The 27,409-nt window shown below is 38.2% G+C and overlaps 2 protein-coding genes across 3 annotated transcripts in view; one reads left to right on the top strand and one right to left on the bottom strand.

Moving 5' to 3' along the window:
• The window catches only part of GTF2F2 (general transcription factor IIF subunit 2), a 140,519-nt gene that overhangs the window by 73,438 nt on the left and 39,672 nt on the right, over nucleotides 1-27,409 (bottom strand). The window lies entirely within an intron of this gene.
• On the top strand, nucleotides 3-10,346 carry KCTD4 (potassium channel tetramerization domain containing 4). The gene is made up of 2 exons (XM_061434547.1): nucleotides 3-193; nucleotides 9,001-10,346. Exon 2 carries the CDS (start codon nucleotides 9,186-9,188, stop codon nucleotides 9,963-9,965), a length of 780 nt encoding a protein of 259 aa, XP_061290531.1. The 5' UTR covers nucleotides 3-193; nucleotides 9,001-9,185; the 3' UTR covers nucleotides 9,966-10,346.

Raw genomic sequence — 27,409 nt, 5'->3', positions numbered from 1 at the left:
GTTCAACATGGAGGCCTTTAAGAGCACTGCCAACTCAAGTTAAAACACAGACAAGGTTAAAGTCAAGATTCTGGGCTAATCCTTGAGGCCTTGAAGCTACTTCCCTGATTCTTCTTTACCTCACACCCGTGTCTGTCCTCTCTGGAAAAGGACTAAAGAAACAGTATTTCAAGAGATCAAGAGCATTTAAAAGGTAAACCACTGTTTAATATTCCTGCTAGTCTCCACTGTTCTCATTTAAAATCTTTTTCTAGCAGTTTCTGCCTGTGGTTGGGGTAAAGCCTATTAATATAAGCTACTTGGCATCTTAACAAACCAGTTGGGCAAAGTTGCGATCCTTGCTATTATTAAGAAGGTGTTTCTAATTGTATTCAAATCTGTGAATTGATGTTCTGATCTATTTAATATTCAGGAATTTTAGGAATAAAAGATCATACTCAGATTTCAGTAAGCCTACAGAGTCAGAATTGTATTACTTCAAAAGCAACAAAATGAGCAGCCATTTAAGTATTCCCCCAAATTATGTTATATAGTGTTTTCTTATAATAATATTCAAATTATAAACAAGCCTGAATAGCTGGGAAGTCCCAGTTTTAAATCAAATACTGAAACCATAATCTGAGGATTAGATTTAGGATTAGGAAACATCTCAGTTTCCTCATTCATAGTACTGCTCTTCACCTTCTCCCCTCTGGACTGGGAGAAAGAAGGTTTCTGTACATTCCTGTACAAGGGATGTTGTAATGCTCACCAAAGAGTATCTGTGAATGACAAGACTGGCTGCCCAGGAGAAGAAAGAAAAGTGTGACCTAAGGTACAAAATCAGACAGATGATTTAAATGTACAAAGGAGTCTGGATTGCTCTATGGGTCCACAGAAGCCATAACATACTTCTGATCAAAGAAATAACTTAGTGTACAACATAAAAATAAACATTGGTGTTTTAATGTTTATGAAGCAAGTTCACAAGTTATTTTTCCTCCTGTACTTCACAGTAAGTCTCCTTTTTTGCTTATTATACATAATTAATATTCACAATATGTATAATTATATATATATAATTAATCAATATAAATTCTCAAATACAGACATGGGCATGATATATATAAACAGACATGACCTCTAACCTAAAAGCCGCTTTCAAGAGTAAGAGGTTGAATAAAACCCAGAAATAAAACTTTCATTTGAAAAAAATGAAGTAATACCGTTCTATAATAATAAATGAAAAAACCATAGTACCGAAATAGTCTTGTTTTAGTAAAACCTTCCTCAAAAGGTGCTATCCACTTGCACTAGAAATGAGAATTCAAGAACAATAGCAACCATGATTATATGAAGAGAAAAACAAATCCTTCCAGGAAAGATTAAGTCTCCAGGAGAAAAGGCTTTGACCACAGGGCTGCATAGGTAAATAGTGCCAAACACGGTGCAAGGTGTGATGAGAGGCACAAGAGAAGAAAACTACAGACCCCTGTACCTAAGAAAGCCTGTGGTACAGCTGAGACACAACATGAACAAAACACTTAGAGACAATCTGATGACACATTTTTTAATCACTGAATATGATTCAAGCTTCATTAATTTCATCCTCAATAACCCCAGTTCTCTTCACCATATTTAGTAACAGTACTAATACCACACACTAGTTTAGTTCTAGATACTATTTCAAGATACTTTAATAGGAAGTGATCCTCGTAACTACAGGGTAGAAATTACGCCCTCATCATTAAGAACTCCTCTGAGGTAAGTTCGCTTTCCTGAGCTCATCAGTTTCCTGAATATAGTAGTTCTTCAATTCTGCTTGGTCCTAAGAATCACCTGGGGAGCTTTTTAAAAACTACAGGGTCCACTCTCAGAGATTCTACCTTAATTGCATTGTGTGGGCAAGAAGTGTTTTTACACACTCACTGGGCAACTCTAATATGCAGCAGGCAGAGCTGGGAACTGGTGCCCTGATACTTCTCTCCTCCTCTCCCCCAACACCTTCTCCTTCCCCTGTCTTTCTGGTAACTGAATTTTCTGGTGGTGTGGGGACAACAGCTTACAGAATTGCTCAAATATGCCATCAAATCTAAGATGCCATCAACTGTAATGTTCACCATTACCTTATGTGCCAGCAAGAAAGACAAAATACTACCATGAAAATTTTACAAGTCAATGATTTTAAGACATACCCCAATTACAGAAATGTTAGATGTAAAAAAGTGTGCCATATGATAGAGTTCTCCATCCCAGATTTACAATCACTCTACTCTCTGTAAGAAACTCCATGTCCTCCCGTGAACCATCATATCCTGTCCTGCTGGTTCAGGCCCCCACCTCCCTACCCCCTCACCCCTCGACCACCTCATCACTAAAGACACAGGAGAATCTAAAGAGAAGATGGTAACATGAGGGACAGTGGTAAGGGACAGCATTTGGGGGCAGAAACTCTTTTGGTCCTTGATTTCATAGCAATATTCACTTTACAATTTTTCAAAGTCATACCCCTCATTTTGAGATTGTAGACAATGATTATTAACTTAAAACATCTCCTTCTGAGAGAGAAGGCAAAATTCTGTTTTGCCAAATAGCACTATAAAAATGAGTTCTCTACAATAATATAATTTCAGTGTTCATTTGATGGCTCATAGAAGCGCTTTGCTCATCTAGTTACAATAAAATTTTCCAGTGAATAATAATGCATAGTCTGCACTTCAAAAAAAAAAAGAGCACACTCATTTTAAAAGCTCAAATGACTTTTGCTTACAGAATTATAAAACACAGGTTTCCCTGCAATACTCATCTCCCAAAGTACATTTAAAATATGAATTAGCATGATTTGTAAAGTGTTTCCAAGATTGCCTCTGTAATGAAAAGCAAAGAAACAGTGGAATGGAATGTTGTCAGAACTTCTCCTCCTTTAGTCATTTTTACGTGTGCTCCTTTTGACACAAAGCGCTTTAATCTTTTCTACACTCCTCAAATGGGGTTTAAAAATTAGCTGAAGCAGCAGTTTCCTGGGCTTCTATGAAGACTCAGTTCAACGCTGTAAAACACTTACAAGCTTATTCCTCCAAATGGAATCACACATCCACATCACCATTCCGCCAGAAGCTATAGTGAATGAGTCCTAGGAGGACTTGACACTCTGCACAGTTGGTGAGATACTGTGGTCAGTCAGCTCCACAAGGTGGGAGAGACAGTACCTGTGCTGATGAAGCCCAGGACCAGACAACATCTAATACAGAAAACTTTCATATTTCAAAACAAAACTGAAGTTTTGGTATTTAAACAGAATTAGGTTAACAGAAAAATCCGTGATTCTTAAACTATGTTAATACATAACACTGTCTCCTTTATTTTTATTTTTAAACACCAAAAAGAAACCACAGTAACATAATTATAGCTGAATATCAAAATGAGTATTTCTCACATTCAATGCTATTAACAGGAGGCTATGAAAAACAAGAAACGCATACATTAAAAAACAAAACTCAGCTTGTGAAAGGAAGGTCAAGCCAAAAAGTAATCAGAGGACATGAAAGTCAGATGGCCAAAGGTTAGCCAGATTTTGGAAAATGAACAGATAAAGATATCACTGCAGATCAAGTAGATGGGTATCAAATTCAAGTGAAGACGAAAGACCCAAATTAATAAGTCTCAAAAAATACGGAGAAGTTCAGAGCAGAGACACAGTGACAGGTTTAAGTAAAAATTAACAGCTCCTGCTCTTTCTGTAGTTGGCTTCACTTTCTTAGTGCAGAAACAAGAAATCATCTTTTTTTTTTTTTTAAGAAGAAAAAAAAAGGAATTAATGCATGCAGGTAAAAATAATCAAAAAGATTTGGTAGAGGCAGAGAATGAAGAACCAGAAACCCCATGTTTTTAATAAAGGCAGCTTCATCCGTTTTCCTTGAAAAGGAGTGTCTGAATTTCATAAAAGAGTGATCTGTTGAGTGTAGGGGAATTACCAAATCTTTTATCTTCTAACCAAGAGAGAGATCTTCTTGGTAAGGTTCTACTTCCTTATGGCAAGAAAATATCTCTGGCATATTGTGTGTCAATCACGCTGCTGACAATGACCTCATTTCCCATCAAGAGCTGGCAGATAATTCCCACTGGCCTGGAGTAAGTTCTGCCTAATGCAGGCAGTGGAAGATTGGCATCACCATATAGCAGAAAGATTTTGCTAAAATTTGGTAAGGCACTGGGCCTAACCAATGAGTATACTTGGAACAAGAACCTGTCAGTGACACTGTTTAAGTCCTCCAAGTTGGCTATCACCAACAGGAACACAGATTAGCAACGCTGGGGAGTGAGGATATGGAGAAAGGGAGGCCTCATACGCTGCTGGGGGTAGGTAAACTGGTGCAGCCACTTGGGCAAACAGTATGGAGGTTTCTCAAAACTAGAAACAGAGCTACTGTACCAATCAGCAATTCCACTTCTGAGTATATATTCAGAGGAAATTCTAATTTGAAAAGAGATATACAAGGACCCCGATATTCACAGCAGCATTATTTACAACTGTGAAGGTATGGAAACAAGCTAAGGGTCCATCCCCAGATGAATGGCTAGAGAAGATGTGGTGTGTGTGCATATACATATGCACAATGGAATACTACTCTGCCATAAGAAAGAATGAACACTGCTGTCTGCAACAACATGAACAGACTCACAACTCAGCACGGACTTATGCTAAGTGAAACAGGTCAGACAGAAAAAGACAAATACTGTATGATATCACTTCTATATGAAATCTAAAAAAACAAAACAAAAGCCAGATAACACCAAGTGCTGGAGAAAATGCGGGGAAACAGGAACCCACAGGCACCGCTGGTGCGAGAGTGCACTGTTAGAGCTCATCTTGGGAGTCATCTGGGAGTGCTAAGTGAAACTGAACGTGCCCAGAAAGCTCTCCCCTGGGTGTCTACCACACAAGTTTCCACAGACACCTATAAGAGGACGTGCCTTAAACTGTTCACCACAGCAAGGGACTGAGGCAGCCTGGGGGTCCATCACCAAGGAATCAAAAACAACATTCACTGAATGTCTAGGTGTGAAATACTCTGTGTTATCCAGAGGCAGTGAAATATGTATATACTACAGCAACCTGAACTAATGCAAAAAACAGAGCTGAATGAAGGAAAAACAGATACATAGATGTATGCGAGAAAATACATCTTCAAAGTTGACTAAACTTGGTCAAACTTTATATGTGTGATTACAGATGTCTATGATAGACACTTAAAAAAAAAACACCTTTCTGCATATGAAATCTTCAAGTCTAGCGGTCAAGTGCATTCAAACGAGCTCATCTTTGCTGTGTAGGTTGAGCCCTTCTGCTTAAACAATTAACTGATTACTTCCAGTCTGGATCTGCAGTGAGGCAGAGAAACATGGTCACACAAACCCATGGATGTCCGCCTCGGAATAGTTATCGAAGCACCATTTTTACAATTTTCGGGCTGTGTGGATTTGACTGACATGACTCTCCCCACCCTCTAGCCCCCAAAGCAAGTAAATATAAGCTTAGAATAGACTAAGAAAAAGACAACCTGGCTTTCTCCTCGGAAGCACATGCACCGTAACAGCGGCAATGAGCAACAAAAGCCCTGTGATTAATGTAAACTGCAATCACCTTGCTTTGATGCGGATGGAGTGGAGCAACGCAGAGAAGGGGGGGTCTCCTGGGTACCATTTTTCTTTCTTAAGACTGCAAGTTGGGAGCAACAGGACATTAAAAAAAAAAAAAAGTCCTATAGATTCTTATCAGCTTCCAGCGAGGCACTAAGACAGGCCTTCTGTTACACTATTGTTGCCCCGCCATGGGTGGCAAACACATCTTTCATGTCAGGTTGCAGAAGCCAAGAAGGCCAGAGTGAAGTCTAGAGTGAGAAAGGGCAGTCAAGGGTTAGAGGCACACGACAGGGTGGTTCACGGTCAAGGAAAGCCAGAAGGAAAAAAGACACATACCAGCAGGTTCAAAAATCAGGAAGCAGAAGTGAGTGAGTCAGCAGGTGTAAGGGGGCCCTGGGGATGACGGCTGAAGAGGTCAGCGTCGTGCCTCAGGTCCCCACCGGCAAGGCCCAGCCTCTAGCAGCACTAGCCCCAGGGCTCCCCAGGAAGGTGTCGGTAAACGGCCACAGTGTAAAATGCAGCAGACCAAGGCTTACACAGAATCCAACCATCTCACCTTACTTAAACATACAAAGAAAACCTGAGCAGTCCCCACTACGCTGCAGCTGCGCTCTACTGGTCCTGCTGTCCCGTGCGCACTGTAAACAGCTGTGTGGTTGCGACCTCTAGAACAGAAGTCAAAGTAACCTAAGAACTTTTCTGAATGAGAAAAACTGGTTTAGGAAGCTTCACTGAAGTCTTCTAAATGGGCCTTAAAGACGTTAAAAAAAGCAATTAAGAATATCCACAAAAAACTTGGGAAAAAATAAAAAAGGTCTACCAATTACTTCAATGAGGCAAAGTTTTTTTCTTTCTTTTAAAAAAAGGGATTACTACAAATGAATTTTTGAGGATTCTTTGGACTGGGATACGTAGAAATAGACATTCATGTGACTGAAACAGGACTGCTACACTACCTGGGGTGGGCTTCCCTCATGGCTCAGTCGGTTGAAGAATCTGCCTGCAATGCAGGAGACCCGGGTTTGAATCCTGGGTCAGGAAGATTCCCTGGAGAAGGAAATGGCAACCCATTCCTGTATTCTTGCCTGGAGAATCCAGGCGATGGACAGAGGAGCCTGGCAGGCTACAGCACATGGGGTTGTGAGAGTTGGACATGAGTTAGTGACTAAACCATCATAAACTTCATTAAAAGAGGACTATACCTGTAAGTGAAACTGGCATGTCTTTGCTGGCTGTGCTGTTATGTGCTTGCTACTCAGATACATTTACTACTAAGAAAAGAATTCCATTTTTAAAGTTGTGCCGCCCCCCGCCCCAAACCTATTCCGTATTTCAGAAAAAGTTGTATCCATAGGTAAGACTTGATTCCCAAACCACAAAATCCACACACATGAAATTGTTAGAATATACCAGTAAACTTTTCTTAAATGATGCGGTGCTGAGAGGAAGATTTAGTCTAAAGTGTTGGCTTACTATCAAGAAGCTATAAAGTTCTAGATAAAACACTAAAAACTCTCCAGAATGCAATCTTCTCTGGCTCAATTTCATGGTCTCCAAGCAAAAGTGAAAGTTGCTCAGTCAGGTCGGACTCTTTGCGACCTCATGAACTGTAGCCCCCTGGCTCCTCTGTCCATGGAATTCTCCAGAAAAAATATTGCAGTGGGCAGCCATTCCTTTCTCCAAGAGATCTTCCCAACCCAGCGACTGAACCTGGGTCTCCTGTAATGCAGGCGGATTCTTTACCTTCTAAGCCACCAAGGAAGTCCTCTCAGCAAAAACTCAGCCCTAAAAATGTTATGCCTTTGATTTCTAGTTTAATTTCAATGAACTTTTTTTTTCAATCAACTTTTGATAAGCTCAATGATACCTAAACACTAAATTCAAACTGCTGTAATTAAATATCAAATTTTTTTTATCTGAAGAAAATCTAACATTGTTTTGAAAAAACACAATGCAAACCTTTTTAGAAGAATCTCCGCCAATAATACTTCTATCAAGTGACAGTGAAAGTCACTCAGTCGTGTCCAACTCTTTGCAACCCCGTGGACTATACAGTCCATGGAATTCTCTAGGCCAGAATACTGGAGTGAGTAGCCTTTCCCTTCTCCAGGGGATCTTCCCAATTCAGGGATCAAACACAGGTCTCCCACATTGCAGGTGGATTCTTTACCAGCTGAGCCACAAGGGAAGCCCACTTCTATCAAAGTTGAAAATTTTTAAATACCTTTAATGTAAAAAAAAAGTAAATAAATTTGACAAAATCTAAAGTCTAATTCTGTAGTTCCTCAGAATAATTTAGCAGGTAGATCAGCCAAATAATAGTGTACTGGGGACCACGTTCACATTTCTTACCACTGGGTCTTTAAACTCAAGAAATGAAAACTCAGATCCCTAACATGTTTTGGAAAGCAATTTACGAGGGAAGAAGGAAAAAAAAGAAAGGGGGCGGGGGAAAACACCATACTCACACTGTTAGAGCTCAAAAAAAAAAAAAAAAAAAAGGCAACAGGCTTTGGTCTTTTCTCTCCCTTTTTGTGAACACTGGGGGGAAAAAAACAGCAGCAGCAAAAGAAACCCAACTAATCTGGCCCATGATATTATTTTATAGCAGGTATTTTGAAACTGTCTCTGTCTTCTTCTCGAGGGAGCACTCGTTCGTGCACACACACACAAACACACAGACACACAGACACACGGTTACGGTATTTTCCACAGCAGTCCAAGTCTTTGTTCAGTGTGTTTAGGGTGAAACAAGCTTATGAATTTTTCATAGGAAATCTTAACCAAAAAAAAAGCAAAAAAAAAAAAAACCATAAAGCCTGTTTATTTGACTTGTTTTACTTGTAGGGTAAAAAGCCAAAATAACAGAACCTTTTGCTGAAAGACATTAAGAAAATTTCTTCTCACTTACTGATTCCCCAAATCAGAATCACATGCAAATCCAATTAAACTTAAGTACAATGTCACAAATAACGGGTTTAAGTATTCTCATTTGTGTTTCTAAAATGACACCACCACCGTGAAATGTGTGACTTTTTACAGGAGAGAAAATTCTATACACCTAGGTCCTTTCTCTTTGGGTTTCCTACTTATAATTTACTTTAAAATATGATAGCAATTCCACATATATTATTCTCTGAAAGGTCACAGTATTGTTCAATATTAAGCCTGCCTACTTAATTTTGACACTGAGAAGTGAATAAAAATTCACACTTAGCTGGAGAATTAAATATATATAACTGCTTAACTGCCCATAGGAAATTCAATTCACTGAGTAACTTTTATTTATGTCTAAGAATATCTATGAAAACCTTTTCACAGCAGGTTCCTTCCCTGATACGGTTAAATGCAAATTATCTCTTTTCCCTCTTACTCCAGAAAGCTCCTGCATACATAGCTGATACGCCACCTACTGCAAAACCGAGCTGACAGCGCAGGCGATGCTGCCAGCATTTCCATTCCATCACCAGGCTGGGGCTGAATAAAGGCGTGTTTGTGTGGTAGTGTTTCTTTTTTAAAAATCTCAACGCCAAGAAGAACAAGCTGAAATAGCGTGTTCAAAAATGGAGCGTAAAATAAACAGGAGAGAAAAAGAAAAGGACTATGAAGGGAAACACAACAGCCTGGAAGATGCTGACCAGGGAAAGAACTGCAAATCCACTCTGATGACCCTCAACGTTGGTGGATACTTATACATCACTCAGAAACAAACACTGACCAAGTACCCAGACACTTTCCTTGAAGGTATAGTCAATGGAAAAATTCTCTGCCCGTTTGATGCCGATGGTCATTATTTCATAGACAGGGATGGACTCCTCTTCAGGCATGTTCTAAACTTCCTACGAAATGGAGAACTTCTACTGCCCGAAGGGTTTCGAGAAAATCAACTTCTTGCACAAGAAGCAGAATTCTTTCAGCTCAAGGGACTGGCGGAGGAAGTGAAGTCCAGGTGGGAAAAAGAACAGCTGACACCCAGGGAGACCACTTTCTTGGAAATAACAGATAACCATGATCGCTCACAAGGACTGAGAATCTTCTGTAATGCTCCGGATTTCATATCAAAAATAAAATCTCGCATTGTCCTGGTGTCCAAAAGCAGGCTGGATGGCTTTCCTGAGGAGTTTTCTATATCGTCAAATATCATTCAATTTAAATACTTCATAAAGTCTGAAAATGGCACTCGACTGGTACTGAAGGAAGACAACACCTTTGTCTGCACCTTGGAAACTCTTAAGTTTGAGGCCATAATGATGGCCTTAAAGTGTGGTTTTAGACTGCTGACAAGCCTGGACTGCTCCAAAGGGTCAATTGTTCACAGCGATGCACTTCATTTTATCAAGTAATTACCTGTGCCATGAACAAAGGCAACAAGCATGCAGCCAGCAAGCTTCGGAAAACCTCGGCATCAAAGGCATCCCAAATAATGTGCCCAACCAGCTCTGTACTCAGAGTCCTGCTGCTAATCAATTACTGTGAGCTAACGGTATGTAAATTCTATCGCTAAAGATGTCCTTCTCTAGGTGTTCCTGCTGATCAGACGTACACTTTAAGTGAAAACAGTGATCTCCTACATACTGTAAATAAAGACGGAATGCTTTTGCTATTTGTTTATTTTTCATTAAGCTGTCTTTCAATCAGAATGTCTTGGGTACTTGTACAATGAACAAGCATGTACATTATCTATCATTCTTTCAAGGAAAGGTTAATAAAATATTTTAAGGGACTATGAGACTTTAAATCCTTTCTACTCATGGCAAAAATCTACGAAGAAACTGAACTGATAAAATTAACCATTGAGAGCAAGAGAGATGTGCAGATCTACTAAAACAGAGCTGTGGTGAAAGCAAAATGAGATGTAAGCATTAAAGCTATGGGTTTAATTTTTGATGGTAGGCACCAAAAGCTTGTTCATAGTTTCTGTATTTCATATTAGAATTATAGCTGGATTGATATACTGCTGAAAATTCCTAGAAAACTGCTTGATGACAATAAAAAAAATGAAAGCATGACTAACTTCTTTGCTTATAGTTAATAATTATAGTAAAAAGTTACATGTGTCACTTTTAAAACAAATATGCCTTTTAATGACTTCACACAGTATTATGCATTGATGCAGTCAACTGGCAGGCTACAGGCTACAGTAACCCTGGCTGGATTTGTAAGTGACAAAAATCAGCCAATTCATTCCTTTGCAGACTGAACTCCAATACAGCATGGGTAACTTATTCTCAATAGAGTATACAGTATTAGAATAATGAAGAGAGTTCATTTTCAGAATTATCCTAAATATCTCATCTTTCAAGCTCAAAAATAACACATGAGTAACACTAAACATTATTCCTATGGAAGAAGTTTATTGATTCTTTTCAGTACCTCTTTTGATGGTAAATCTCAGGCTCAATGAGTTTGTGGTCATTTCCTTAGTTCATGCTAAACAAGAAGTTATTTTTTAAAATTAGGTTTTATGTATGGCTATCTAAATTAAATAATCAAGAAAGTTAGCTTTAAAGGTGAGAACATTTTTTGCTCGCAAAGAACAGCTAAATCATTTATTTCTATGCCACTTATTTTCTCTGACTTCTAAGTACAAATAACATCTTAATTCACTCCTTTAAAATTTAACCATTAAAACTGGTCATTAAATATTGACTTTAATAAACTTTAACAAAATATTTCTGAAAATCTTAACTGAGGTTACAAAAGTTAGCATCTATGCAAAAAGTTTGCTTATACATAAAAACTCAGGAGAGCTAATATTCACTCAGAACTGTAACTGACTTCCCATTACAACATCTAAGGTAATACAAAAGTTGGCTGTACATACTAAAAGAAATATTTTAAAACCTACTGTACAAAAAAGTCCTTTAAAAATCCATGTTAAAAACAAAAATCTCTACATCAACTGCATAATTTTCTTTTTGTATAACAAGAAAAAAAGTTTATAACATCAAATTATCCCTTATGTACTTAAAAAGGCTTAATCAGGATTCAAAAGAACTATGAAAACAGAAAAAAAATACTAAAATCTATTTTATCAGTCACTATAATTGAACTGTCTACATACCTCTCCAGCTTATGAGTTGACTTTTCCTTGGCATTTGGACTTTGTAATGTAAAAAACAAAAACAAAAACACGGTAATGATTTAATGTCAAAGTAAGATTTTCTCTAACAAGGTTTCATTTCAGATAATAAAAATAGCCCTGACACATCTTTTTACAGGAGATATAGTTTGTACAAATCTCCTTAGAAGTATTATAAGTGAGGCTTTTGCATCAGTTCACAAAAGAAAATTTAACTGTTATAACAAAATTTTATTGATGGAAACCATTACTCTAGGAAATCTGTCACTGATTTTTTTTGAACATGTCTAAAAAATCATTTCTGAAATGCATTTAATTCCTCCTTAAGCTTTTGATAAATCATAATATCCTAAAACATTTAGTAATCTAGAAGGAAATTAGGCAGATTGATTACTCTTGCGAAAATTTTCATAAATATATCTTCAAAATCACTTGCACTGGTATTTACATATTCAAGTGTCTACATATTTTAAGTGCACACGAAATACCTAGTTTTTTAAATTTTTATTGAAATATTGGTGATTTACAATGTGGGGTTAGTTTCAGGTATACAGCAATGGAAATACCTAGTGTTTAAACTTCACTACTTTAAAAAATACTGAGAAATACTTCCCATTCAAAAGACTCAAGTAATTGTACAAAGTGCCTACTATAAGTCAGAGTGAAGTTGTCACAACATTTTTGTTTGCAATCAATGATGAACTTCTTCCTCAAATCTTTTCTCATATTGTTCCAAAGAATAAATCACAAAGTGACTCTATCTTCTTTTTCAGAAGAAAGCTAATAAGAAAACAGGTTACTGTACTTGCCATATGCCTAACATATATATGTGTGTATTTGGAATTATACCACACAGTGATTCTAGCATTACCCTTAAAATATAAAAAACAAACACACAGCTTAAGGTATACTGTATTTCTAAAATGTGTATGGCAGTGTGCAGAACAAAGGGAAATGCTTACACAACTCTTCAAATGATACAGAAATGATGACTACTGTCTCAGACTGAAGATCAGGATACTAATTAAACTTGTTTTGTTTTGTTTTTTAAAGAAAAGTATTTATATTTCAAGTGCTATTTTTAAGATGTTAAAAGGTAACGTTAGTGTTTTATCACATGCCAGGTACCATGCTATGAACATATATTATCTCAATTAATCCTCACGATAACCCTAAGAAAGATGAAGAGAGAGCCTTAGAGGGCTAAGGGACCTGCTAAGATCCTACAGTTACTGAGAGATCAAGGTGGAACCAGTATTGAAACCTAGTTATGCCAGCTCCAGAGACAGCAGGAACTATGCTTTCGCAGGCCACTTATCTCTGTAACACCTAGAACCTGGCATAGAGCAGGCATTCATGAAGTACATGCTAAACAAAGAACACCAAAATAGAGGTTTGCCTCACTTGATAAAATCTCACGATGCAGGTATTCTTAAAATGTTGAGTGAAAAAATGGATTTCAGGAAAGCAAATAATATTTTAAATGTCATGTCGTGTCATTTAAAGAACATGAGATGAATCATCTCACAAGAATAAAGAATATCCCAAATTTGTATATTGGCAAATCTAGATTTTCACATGTCAGATTTGCTGAAAAGGGGGGTTACTTTTTATGGCTTATAAAGTCCACAGAACTTACTATGAGGAAAAAATACAGGACAGTGGAACACATATGGGCTCTGCAGTCAGACCTGGGTTCAAATTCAATTAACTTCCCCTAATTTGCTTACATGACCATAAGCAATATTCTTCACTTCTTTGAACTTCAACATCCTCACAGTAAAACAGATAGTAATGATCAGTTGATAGGGCATTTATATGGCTTAAATTAAATTCTAAATTACATGTAAAATCCCCAGGGAAAGAAATGGTAACCCACTCCAGTATTCTTGCCCAGAAAATCCCCATGGACAAAGGAGCCTGGCAGGCTGCAGGCCACAGGGTCACAGAGTCAGACACAATTGAGCAACTGAACAGCAACATGTAAAATGCCTTAGCCCATCACAGACTTTCTATAGCCTGGTTATTATCTTATCCAGTGCAAAAGTATCTTCATGACATAACCATGAATAACAGGCACAAAAATGCACATTTACATTAACTAGGTTTTCAACTTAGACATGAACAGACAGAGAACTTTCAACAAATGCAAGCTTAATACTGTGTTGAATTCTATAAGATACAAGGCTCTACTTTAAATTGCTCCAGGCAAATGCAGTTTTCATCTTTATTAGTTTAAAAATACGTATGGTAAATTTTTCTTAGGACATTTATCTCCTAGCTTCATATGCAAAATCTACAAGAGCAAAATAATCACTACAGCTGTTTTCAGCAATTTAAAATCAGTCAGGAATAACGTGATATCACACTCTTAAAAGATACCCCTATCTATTAAATTATGATCAAATGCTTTAAGCTGCAATGGTGTCAGTCAAGGTTTAAATCAGAGCACTGGAATCATAATAATCTTGCAAATAAAATAGAGATGTAATACGAACTATCCAAAACAGCATGCAACTTGGAAATTATTTATATTTTGTTTTTAAAATTTTTTTTATTGGAGTTGACTTACAATGTATTAATATATGCTGTACAGCAAAATGACTCAGTTACACACACACACATTCTTTTTTATATTCTTTTCCATTATGGCTTATCCCAGGATAACTGAATATGGCTCCCTGTGCTGTAAGGCAGGACCTTGTTGTTTATCCGCTCTACACATAACAGTTTGCATCTACTAAACCCAAACAACCAGTCCATCCATCCCCCTTTGCCCCTCCCCCGTATTTAGCTCTGAAAAATATCGTTACTTCTGTAGCAGACTTATCTTCCTAATCATATTTTGCCTAAGTTAATAATAAAATTAATTTGCTTCTGTGAACAAACACCAAGGGGATGATGATAAAGAAAGATGTGCTGGGAAGAAGGAAATATCTAAAATGAAATTTTGAATTGCCTAATTTATAAAGAGGTGACTGTATTCCTACTTCTCCTCTTTGCAAAGATACACAATAGTTCAAGAGTTTAAATCAAACAGAAGTCACCAATATTAATGGAAGTCTTATAAGCTATTATAAATAACTTACACTTCCTTCCAAGAATGCAAAAACTATGCAATATCAAGCATTTTCTACATAAAATATAGTAACTCTAAATTTATTTAAATTACTACACATTTTCGAAAACATACTGGATATTAAAAAGTCATTCAGGATGGGGAACACGTGTATACCTGTGGCGGATTCATGTTGATATATGGCAAAACCAATACAATATTGTAAAGTAAAAAATAAAATAAAATTTAAAAAAAGAAAGAAAAAAAAAAGTCAAACAATTATACTACATTTCCTTGTTACATGTCTTAAAAAATTGTTCCCCAGCATAAAATAAAAATAAATAAAACAAGATGCAGTTAACCTAACAGAACAGCAGGTTTTTCCAAACTGAGGACTCCAGAATATTCAGTTACATTTAACAGCAAATTTTACTAATTTTTTTTTAAAGATTAAGTTATTTTACAAATTCCTTTTTGAAGACAGGCCCAATCTTTCAAAAGTTATTTTGATGACAGCCTTTTAGAATCTTCAGTACATATTTTTCTACATAAAGTATAAAATTGGGCAAGTCTGATTTTTAAAAAATTCCACGCTACTGATTTTACCTTGTTATAGGAGGTTTGTTAACTAATATTAAAGTTTCTTAAAACTGTTGAGTGATACAAATTTTAATCTTAATGATTACTTGAGTCTGATAAACTTCTATGACTTAAGGTGGTTTTACAAAGAACTACAATGTTTAGCATTTACTTCAGGTACCCTATCATTTGATGAATTTTTATTTATATTTATTTTTAAAAAACATTAAATTTAAGTGTAGACATCCTAAGAAAACTACTTTGAATTGTGCATTTTTCCTATCCATGTAAAGGAAAGACTATATCACTGTGTATAGAAATAATTATTAATAAAGGTTGATGACTCTTAGATAGAAATACCAAGCAAAAGAATCTAAAAGTCACAGGTGACTGATTTATAAAAAAAAGAGAAACAAAAACTGCAACCCACAGGCATTTATGACACATATATGTTTGCCTTTCACAACACAGCCAGAAAGAAACACTGGGATTCAATATACAGATATTCAGCTACCTTGAAAACTGAAGGCAGGCTTTATCAAAATGTCATTTTGGTTCCCAGTTATATATCACTCCTCTCTTTTTCCTATCTTACCAAAATTTAATTATTTGGATATAAGGTAGACTGTACTTAATAAGAGGCAAGAAGGCTCAACTCTCTCTCTTACAATTATATAACAAAAATTTGTATATTATAAAATTCACTACACAATGAATATATAGGAAAATAGTAAAGCTTGATACAAAACTTTGGTAGGTAACACTGAGGTTGTTTAATGAAGCAAAGTTAAGCATTAAGTAAAATCATTCCCAATTGTCATTCTGTATCACCCTAAGACAATTTAAAAGGATGTAACAAGTAAATTAATTCTCTTTATTTAAAAAAACAAACAAAAAGGCGTATGTACTAACAGTGGCCTTTTTGGTTCAAAGTACTGGGAAGGAAAAGCAGTTGAAGATTTAAAAATCAAAGTGAAAAAAGACATATAGGACTTCCCTAGTGGAGCAGTGGATAAGAACCTGCCTGCCAATGCAGAGGACTCGGGTTCAATCCCTGGCCCAGGAAGACTCTACATGCCTTGGAGCAATCAAGCCCACGAGCCACAACTACCGAGTGTGCCTGCTCCAGCTACTGAGGGCCGTGTGCCTGGAGCCTGTGCTCCGCAACAAGAGCAGTCACCGCAGTGAGAAGCCTGCACACCGCATCAAGGGGTGGCCCCGCTCGCTGCAACTACAGAAAGCCCGAGCACAGTGGCAAAGACCCAGTGCAGTGAAAAAGAAACAGATTTCTTTCTTTCTTTTTTTTTTTTTAAAAAAAAGGATGTATCAACTCCACCAATGTTAAGACTGGCTAATTAAGCAAAAAAGATGAAACCTATTCTAGAGACGAATGGTCTCTAGTAGGGGCGCAACTACTACCTACCTACCTCTACCCTTCAAAGAAATCACCTGTGGTTGTTTTGGTTTCGGGTATTACGATACTATAAAAGACCACACTACCCTGCAAAGTACATAAACGGGTAGAAAGGAATAAGAAAACGTGGGACCTGCTGGTAATCTGACCTTCTGGCAAAAATCATAACAATGCCTGCGTTCACGGAGGTGTACTCTCTATCAGTTAGCACTCAGTACTATGCATGCATTGTCTCCTCTATCTCTGAGGTGCACAGACTGCTACTTTCCCAGCACCCATTCTTCCCTCTTTGTTAGTAACTGAACCCTAATTCCACTGAGGTGGCAGCTGTACCCAGATAAAAACTGGTATTTTCTGATGTTCTGTAAGTGCAAGGTCAAGTTATCAAGTTCTGACCAAAGGAATAGAAGCAAAATTGACAGGGTATGAGTCTGGATGTGGTCCTCTCACAACGCTGGGTGAGCCTTTCTGACTTGCCCTACTGCCTCCGTTTTGCTGCCCGGAATATAGATGTGATGGTTAGAACCACAGCAGTCATTCTGGATCACCTTGAGAATGGAAGCCACAAACTAGTGATGGCAGACAGTTGCTTTCAACCATGGGACCGCCACACCAGACCTGGACTTCTTACCTTGGAATTTCTGTACAAAGAAGAAAAACACATTTGCATCACTGCTATTTTAGGATGTCTAACAGACAGAGGTGGGCAGTATTAAAGATCTTGTTTTATCAATGAGAAAACAGACCAATAGAGTTAGGCAACTTGCCACAGGCACACAGCTAGCAAGCAACCCCCAAAGCGCCAAGCTCTGAGCTACTGCGTAACACCACCTTCAGACCACACACCAGGAACTGAGTGAGAGATTCTGCAAAGGACGTGAGCCCTGACAACAGGCGAGACAATGCTGAGGCCAGGTTAGCTTCTCCACTCATTAGACTACGTCATACATCAAACCCTGGCTTAAAATACTGGACGACGACAAAGTCAATGAAAAAGGGAATCCAGTCAGTTTGCCACGGAAAAGAAACAACAACACTAGAGCAGAGACTCTATGGATGAGAAGTGTGTAGCCACAACCACAGAAAGGAAAAGGGGTAACTGGTAGGTCCAGGAATAAGTTTAACCTAGAGAGAAACCTCTGTGAGCCAGGCAGATTTTCCTCATTCAGGTCCAGAATCATCATCAGATTAAATCCAGAAAAATAGCTACCTGATTTCTAAAAATGAACTAAAAATTCTTAGTTTTTTGTCAATTTCTGCCAAAGTTCTTGCCAACAAGGGTCTCTATAGTCAAAGCTATGGTTTTTCCAGTAGTCATGTATGGATATGAGAATTGGACCATAAGGAAGGCTGAGCATCGAAGAACTGATGCCTTTGAACTGTGGTGCTGGAGACCTCTTGAGAGTCCCTTGGACAGCAAGGAGAACAAACCAGTCAAACCTAAAGGAAATCAACCTTGAATATTCACTGGAAGGACTGATGCTGAAGCTGAACCTCCAATACTATCACCACCTGATGTGAAGAGCCGACTCATTGGAAAAGACCCTGACGCTGGGAAAGATTGAAGCCAGGAGGAGAAGGGGGTGACAGAGGACGAGATGGTTGGATGGCATCACCAACTCGATGGACATGAGTCTGAGCAAACTCTGGGAGACAAAGAAGGACAGGGAAGCCTGGTATGCTGCAGTCCATGGAGTTGCAAAGATTTGGACATGACTAAGGGACTGAATAACTAAATTTCTTTATGCAGATGGATGGAGGGGAAGGGTGCTTATATATTAAGTAAGCAAAGGAACAACTCTACAGATTTCTCTGACATAGTCAGCTTTTGTACTACTACCCCCGCCCCTGCTTTAGGCGTGGGGGTGTGTGTGAGGGTGAATGGAGAAGTGAATAATCCTCCTGTTTCCCTGCAGTATCAAGCAATTAAAATACTCTGGATGAAAAAGCATCTTGTATGCTATGCTTCAGTCTTCTGGGAGGGAATGAAGTAAGAAAACTGAGAAAGAGAAACGTAGTCTGAAAACTTGAACTTGTGGAAGCTGGGAGACAGACATGGCCAATTTTTTTAGAAACAGGAAGATGTGAAAGAAGAAAGTTACAGAATGAGCTACCTTCAGACCCAGAGAGGGGCCTGAGGCTTTAACCAGCGGGGTGGCCATTTGTTCCCTAAGTAGCTAGTAATATCTTCAATTTTCCAAATTAATAAGCTTGTGGCAAACTACTCAAATAATTATACATTTTCCCTCCAGAACATGGTAACAGAAGGATCAAGACAAGCTACTGCTAGCTTTTTTAACACTTAAGTTAAAATACTGGAGCGCAGATGCTATAGCTCACATACTTTTAAAAATAACCAGGTAAACAAATGACCTATGACCTAAAGGATAATGATAAGTGAGTTTTTCTGGTTATATAAGCCAAAATTGATGATTCCTTAACAGGCAATACACACTCATCCACATATTTACAGATTTATTTAAATTTACTTCTGCTGCTGCTAAGTCGCTTCAGTCGTGTCCGACTGTGCGACCCCACAGACGGCAGACCACCAGGCTCCCCCATCCCTGGGATTCTCTAGGCAAGAACACTGGAGCGGGTTGCCATTTCCTTCTCCAGTGCATGAAAGTGAAAACTGAAAGTGAAGTCGCTCAGTCGTGTCTAACTCTTTGCGATCCCATGAACTGCAGCCCACCATGGGGAGCCCTCCATCCATGGGATTTTCCAGGCAAGAGTACTGGAGTGAGTTGCCATTGCCTTCTCCTAAATTTACTTCTAAATGCATATTAATTGTTTTTGTATTGCATAGCTTTAAAAGATAAAATTGAGTTACTGTTGCTTAAAATCTTATTTTACACAGCCACATGGGTGGCAAATTATTTATAAATTATTAGAAAACTTAAACGCAAGAACACAGCATAAAAGAGTTCATCAGGGGATTTCCCTGGTGGTCTAGTGGTTAAAAGGTCACCTTCCAATATATGGAATGTGGGTTTGATCCCTGGTCAGAGAGCTAAGATCCCACATGCCTCAAGGCCCAAAAAAAGAAACATAAAGCAGAAGCAATGTTGTAACAAATTCAATAAAGACTTGAAAAAAAAAAAAGTCCACATGAAAAACAATATTTTCTTTAAAAAAAAAGTTCGTCAGAAAGAAAAAGTATTTTGAGTATCTGTAAATAAATAAATGAAAGATGTCAACTAAGATCAACATAGTTAAAAAAAAAAAAAACCCAACGTTGCCTTGGAACTCAGGCATCTTTTAGCTTCTAGTCACTCAGAGTGCATTAAATAACTAAACAGATGAAGACAAAGAGAGAAGTGCTCTTACTATGAAACAATCAAGGAAGATGCCTGCAACCCCAGTTCCTACCATAATTTTATAAAATCAAATAGAGAAGGACAGGACCAATGTCAGTCCTTGGACTGTCAATCTTTCTGGATTGAGCACACATCTCACTCAAGTTGCTAATAACATCTTCTCCTTGGCTTCACATTGATGACAGATATCTTTTAAATTTTATTGTAAGCTGATACAGGCCAAAGCAATTCATTTTCTTAGACTCATATTTTTAAAACACGTTTACCCTGGACATTTATTTAAAACTGTTCTTGTAGCCGAAGACCCTTACATCTTTAAGTCTATTGTTCATCACTGCTCAAAATTCTAGCCCACACAATTATAGGCTCATATTATACATGTAAAATAAAAATAATAAAAATTCAATTAAAGATAAATAAAAGGTTCAGATGAGCATTAAATCATGCCAGGCACTGTGCTAAAAATACTGCTATTGCTACACCTAATTTACAAATGAAGACACTATAAAGTGTGGCAAAGAAGTGTGTCAAAGACCTCAGAGCTTCTAATGAGAAACCAAGCAGGGTTTTCACTCAGCAGTTAGGCTCTAGAACCCCTTCTCAGTTACTGCGTCAACACACATTCTGCTCTCAGCTTTGAAGAGTAGAAAATGGATTCATTCCTCCATCTCTGAAGAACAATGTTCATCAAACAACTTAAACATGATTCAGAGATGAGGTACTCAGCTCGTCAAAAAAGTGTTTTTAAGCACATTAGAAAGTAATGTTTATATGCGTAAGTAACTGAAACATTTTAAATAGTCTTATAGCTATTCATTCAAAGATTCTCCCCAAAGTTCTCCGGGCCAGCTTTTTGACTCTGATTTATTATTTTGAAACAATGACAATGACTTTCCTTAAAGCTACTATGAATAAATAAATTCTAAGCTGCCATTAGTTGAAATGTGTGACCCCCCCCCCCTTTTGAGGCAGCCAGCAAGAAGGGAGGGAGGCGTGCGAAGAAAGTCGATGCCAGGCTATCTGAAGAGCACTTTTGGTTTTCTTAGGACTATATATAGCACATAACACTCGAGAGATTGGCAATTCACCCATACAAAAACATACTTCTTTCTGAGAAGTCCTGCCTTCAGCATGTCACACTACCTTCTGAAAACAACACTGATACATACATGAAAAATTAACTGAATAACTTTTATTGAATAAAAATTTATTAAAGCAATACTTTAAGATAATTAACAGGCTTCAATTGTATAAGCCCACAGAAATAACAGTCCAATCCACTTCACTACAAACACATAAAACTAGAGAAAAGGACCAATCATTTTCCCAGGATATAAGCAATACTGACCAAATTGAATCAGAGTTTATAATTAAGACAAAGCAAACTTATTACAAATCAGATTTGGACATCAAAGGAAATAAAGACAGGAAATGTGGAGGGGACCAAAAAGGGAAGTATGGTTCAATAAGTAAATCAATTCTTCCACAAAAGCACTACAGTGCACTGCCAGCTTAAAAATAAACATTTACTAACTGCCTAGAAGTGTTTGAGAAATGAAAGATATATATCTTATATATATGGTATATCACTGTCTCTCTATATAAAATTATAACTACATATTGAAAACAGACACAAAGCAGCAGGTCTAAAATGGAGATTAAAATTCTACAATGGAGCTGAAAAGAAAATAATGGATATTTTGCTAAAGTCATCCATAAACCCTTTCTGGGAAAAAAGGGGGATTTATTGTTAAAATCTAGACAATGAAGAGATAAATAAAAACAAATAATTTAGGAATAAGATGGTATGATCAAAAGATTAGAATCAAAGTGCAAATCTATTTATCCAATTAATAGTAAGGTTAAATAACCAGAATATTAGCTGCAGAACAGAATGCTTATCTTAAAAACCTTAATAAAGTGACAATCAGTTCAGTTCAGTCATCTTTGCAACCCCATGGACTGCAGCACGCCAGGTGCCTGATGAACTATGGACGGAGGTTTGTGACATTGTACAGGAGGCAGGGATCAAGACCATCCCCAAGAAAAAGAAATGCAAAAAAAGCCAAATGGCTGTCTGAGGAGGCCTTACAAATAGCTGTGAAAAGAAGAGACGGGAAAAGCAAAGGAGAAAAGGAAAGATATACCCATTTGAATGCAGAGTTCCAAAGAACAGCAAGGAGAGATAAGAAAGCCTTCCTCAGTGATCAGTGCAAAATAGAAAACAATCGAATGGGAGACTAGAGAGCTCTTCAAGAAAATTACATACCAAGGGAACATTTCATGCAAAGATGGGCTCAATAAAGGACAAAAATGGTATGGACCTAACAGAAGCAGAAGATATTAAGAAGAGGCGGCAAAAATACACAGAACTATACAAAGAAGACCTTCACGACCCAGATAATCACGATGGTGTGATCATGCACCTAGAGCCAGACATCCTGGAATGTGAAGTCAAGTGGGCCTTAGAAAGCATCACTACAAACAAAGCTAGTGGAGGTGATGGAATTCTAGTTGAGCTATTTCAAATCCTAAAAGATGACGCTGTGAAAGTGCTGCACTCAATGTGCCAGCAAATTTGGAAAACTCAGCAGTGGCCACAGGACTGGAAAAGGTCAGTTTTCATTCCAATCCCAAAGAAAGGCAATGCCAAAGAATGCTCAAACTACCGCACAATTGCACTCATCTCACACGCTAGTAAAGTAATGCTCAAAATTCTCCAAGCCAGGCTTCAGCAATACGTGAACCGTGAACTTCCAGAGTTTCAAGCTGGTTTTAGAAAAGGCAGAGGAACCAGAGATCAAATTGCCAACATCCGCTGGATCATGGAAAAAGCAAGAGAGTTCCAGAAAAAACATCTATTTCTGCTTTATTGACTATGCCAAAGCCTTTGACTGTGTGGATCACAAGAAACTGTGGAAAATTCTGAAAGAGATGGGAATACCAGACCACCTGACTGGCCTCTTGAGAAACCTATATGCACGTCAGGAAGCAACAGTTAGAACTGGACATGGAACAAGAGACTGGTTCCAAACAGGAAAAGGAGTACGTCAAGGCTGTATATTGTCACCCTGCTTATTTCACTTATATGCAGAGTACACTATGAGAAATGCTGGGCTGGATGAAGCACAAACTGGAATCAAGATTGCTGGGAGAAATATCAATAACCTCAGATATGCAGATGACACCACCCTTATGGCAGAAAGTGACAATACAACGAATAAAATTGTGAGGAAAATAATTTCCTAATTTTTCATAACAGAATCAACAAGACTGTCAAAAAGTGAACCCTGGCGTTAAAAAAAATAAACAATGTAATGACTCTAATTCCTTAATTTTTCTCTGCTCAGAGTATCCACACTTCCAACTCCCAACTTTAGAAGGAGCTCTTGGGAACTCATGTTTTTTGTAGAAAAGAAGCATTTATTTGACACTCAGCAACTCTCTCTTCAGTTATCTTTATTCTGTTAAATTCAATAAATTAACTATACTTCTTCCTATTTCCTATAATGATGGGCTAAGTTACTTAGATCAAACCTCCTGTAAAACAACTGTAAAAGCGGAATAAAATCCTGAAAGTAGTAAAAAGACTACCAGAGGGGACTTCGCTGATGTGGTTAGGACCTCGCCTTGCAATGCAGGGGGTGCAGGTTCAGTCCCTACTTGGGGACCTAAGATTCCACAGACGCTGCAGCCAAAAGACAAAACATAAAAACAGAAGGAGTACTGCAACAGATTTGAGAAAGATTTTTTTTTTAAAAGAGACTACAAGATAATAAATGATCATCAAGCTCCAAAGATAGGGAAAACAAGAATCTTTGTGGTCATGGGCCAATCAGAAAACTTGACCCTTTGTTTAGGATGCCCAAGGCAAGTGTTGGGAGACAGAAATTAAAATCCAGAGCCTGCATAAGGTGGAAAGCCTAACAGAAACTTCTTACCATAAAAAATTAAAATCCCAGGAGGCTATACTCACAGAGTGAGTACAAACAAAAGGAAAAGCCAATCCAATAAAAAATGGACAAGAGATCTGAACAAGAATGAATTTCACAAAACAGAAAATCCAAATGGACAATAAATATATGACAGGGATTCAGCTTTATTAGAAATCAGTGAAATGTTGGAAAAAACCACAAAGACAAGTTACTACACATCCATAATACCAGTTAACTTTTTTTTTAAAAGGTCAATACCACTGGAGAGACTGGAGAGGAATTGAAACAAAAAGAACTCACACACATTGCTGATGGGACTGTAAACTGGTATTAACTTCTTGGAGAACAGTTTGGCATTATCAACGGGAAGTGAACGTATCTACTCTGTGACCAAAGTCCATATACCTTTAAAAATTTATGTACCAGGGCACAAGTAAAAAAAGTTGACAGCAATACTGTTAACAAGTCACAAATATCCAGTAACAGTAAAAACTGATAAACTGAGCTAAATACACATTGTGGAATATAGCAAAGAAAATGAATAAACCACCACAGAGTAGTACATCATGAGAAACGCTGGGCTGGAAGAAGCACAAGCTGGAATCAAGATTGCCGGGAGAAATATCAATAACCTCAGATATGCAGATGACACCACCCTTATGGCAGAAAGTGAAGAGGAACTCAAAAGCCTCTTGATGAAAGCGAAAGTGGAGAGTGAAAAAGTTGGCTTAAAGCTCAACATTCAGAAAACGAAGGTCATGGCATCCGGTCCCACCACTTCATGGGAAATAGACGGGGAAACAGTGGAAACAGTGTCAGACTTTATTTTTCTGGGCTCCAAAATCACTATAGATGGTGACTGCAGCCATGAAATTAAAAGACGCTTACTCCTTGGAAGGAAAGTTATGACCAACCTAGATAGCATATTCAAAAGCAGAGACATTACTTTGCCAACAAAGGTCCGGCTAGTCAAGGCTATGGTTTTTCCTGTGGTCATGTATGGATGTGAGAGTTGGATTGTGAAGAAGGCTGAGCGCCGAAGAATTGATGCTTTTGAACTGTGGTGTTGGAGAAGACTCTTGAGAGTCCCTTGGACTGCAAGGAGATCCAACCAGTCCATTCTGAAGGAGATCAATCCTGGGATTTCTTTGGAAGGAATGATGCTAACGCTGAAACTCCAGTACTTTGGCCATCTCATGTGAAGAGTTGACTCATTGGAAAAGACTCTGATGCTGGGAAGGATTGGGGGCAGGAGGAGAAGGGGACAACAGAGGATGAGATGGCTGGATGGCATCACTGACTTGATGGACGTGAGTCTCAATGAACTCCGGGAGTTGGTGATGGACAGGGAGGCCTGGCGTGCTGCGATTCATGGGGTCGCAAAGAGTCGGACACGACTGAGCGACTGATCTGATCTGATCTGATGGGATGGGGGTTTGGAGTGAAAATAACAAGTGACTGCTAATAGGTATGGGGTTTCTTCTTTATAAAAAAAATGTTATTGGAGTACAGCTGACTTTCAATGTTGTGTTAGTTCCTACTGCACAGCAAAGTGTATTAGTTATGCATATACTCCCTCTCTTTTAGATTCTTTTCCCATATAGGTCATTGGGGTTTCTTCCTGAAGTGATAAAAATGTTCTAAAACTGGTTTTGGTGATGGGTGTACATCTCTGCAAATACACTAAAAAACAACAAATTGTACCTTCCAAATGGATAAATTGTATACTAGGTGAATTACAGATCAATAAAGCTCTTCTATTAAAAAAGGCAATATTATACAAATACTTCTTCATTTATAAGACCACTGAATGACATCGCATTTACTTGTAAACAAAATAGGAAATTTTAAAAATTAAGAAATTCAATATAATGTTTAAGCAGACAAGAATTTTTTTACTTCAGAGCTATTTCTTATTTTATATCATTTTAAATAAGAAGGAATATAGCAATCCTTAAAGAAGGAGCAGGATCTGAGGACCAAACACGTAATGTATGCACAGATAAAGTGATAAACCTGGGATCTGCTTTGCAGTAATCCAGCAGAGGATAAGAGAGGTAAGGAAGGGAGATAGAAATGTAACAGGACTGGCTGGCTGTGGTCAATGTTCTTACACATATCTTGTTTTTAAATTTATTTTTGGCTGCACTGGGCCCCTGATGCAGTGAGTGGGCTCTCTGGTGCAGGGAGTGGGGCCTCTCCTCTAGCAGCGGCGCTACTCCCTGTGGCGGCTCCTCGTGTTGCAGAGCACAGCCTCTAGGCCTTGCCGGCTCAGCAGTTATGACATGAGGACTTAACAGCCCCACAGCATGTTGGATCTTCCTAGACCAGGAACTGGACCCATGTCCCCTGCATTGGCAGGTGGACTCTTAACCACTGGACCACCAGGGAAGTCCCTGTTGCTAATTTTTGAAGCTGAGTAATAAGTATATTAAGATTCATTTATTATTCTCTTTACTATGTTTGACCCCGGGATTCCCTTGTGGCTCAGAGGGTAAAATGTCTGCTCGCAATGTGGGAGACCTGAGTTCGATCCCTGGGTCGGAAAGATCCCCTGGAGAAGAAAATGGCAACCTACTCCAGTATTCTTGCCTGGAAAACCCCATGGATGGAGGAGCCTGGCGGGCTACAAGCCACAGGATCGCAAACAAAGAGTCGGACATGACTGAGCGACCTCACTTTCACTATGTTTGAAATTTTAAATTAAAAAAAAAAAAAAATGGACTTTCTGGTGGCGCAGCAGACAGCAATTTTCTAAAAGCAAATCAGTAATTATATTCTAATATATGATGTCATAATTTACTTCACCAGTTAACTTGTTTTTGGACATCTGCTGCTGCTGCTGCTAAGTCGCTTCAGTCGTGTCCGACTCTGTGCGACCCCATAGACGGCAGCCCATGAGGCTCCCCCGTCCCTGGGATTCTCCAGGCAAGAACACTGGAGTGGGTTGCTATTTCCTTCTCCAATGCATGAAAGTGAAAAGTCAAAGTGAAGTCACTGAGTCTTGTCCAACTCTTAGCGACCCCATGGACTGCGGCCCACCAGGCTCTCTGTCCATAGGATTTTCCAGGCAAGAGTACTGGAGTGGGGTGCCATTGGTTTGTCCAATTCCATTATTACTAAGAATCCTGGATAAACAGGCCACACATCACTTAATGTAGACTTAGTGGACCATATACCTTGGGGAAGAAGGAAAAATCAAAGGAAGGAGTTGAGAATACAATTAAGGTACACATTTTTCACTTCTGTCCCACCCTCCCTACCTGGTACTGACAGATATCCAATTGCCCGATGGTTAGTTCTGGAGGTTTTTAGACAAACTCTTATGATGACAGTATATTAATCATCTCAGAAAAAAGAAATAAATAAAAATATAACCTTAAGCACCAAACTTCCAAA

This window comes from Bos javanicus, chromosome 12 (genome assembly GCF_032452875.1).
Source record: "Bos javanicus breed banteng chromosome 12, ARS-OSU_banteng_1.0, whole genome shotgun sequence".
NCBI classification, from domain to species: Eukaryota; Metazoa; Chordata; class Mammalia; order Artiodactyla; family Bovidae; genus Bos; species Bos javanicus.
This window is presented reverse-complemented; position numbering and strand designations above follow the sequence as displayed.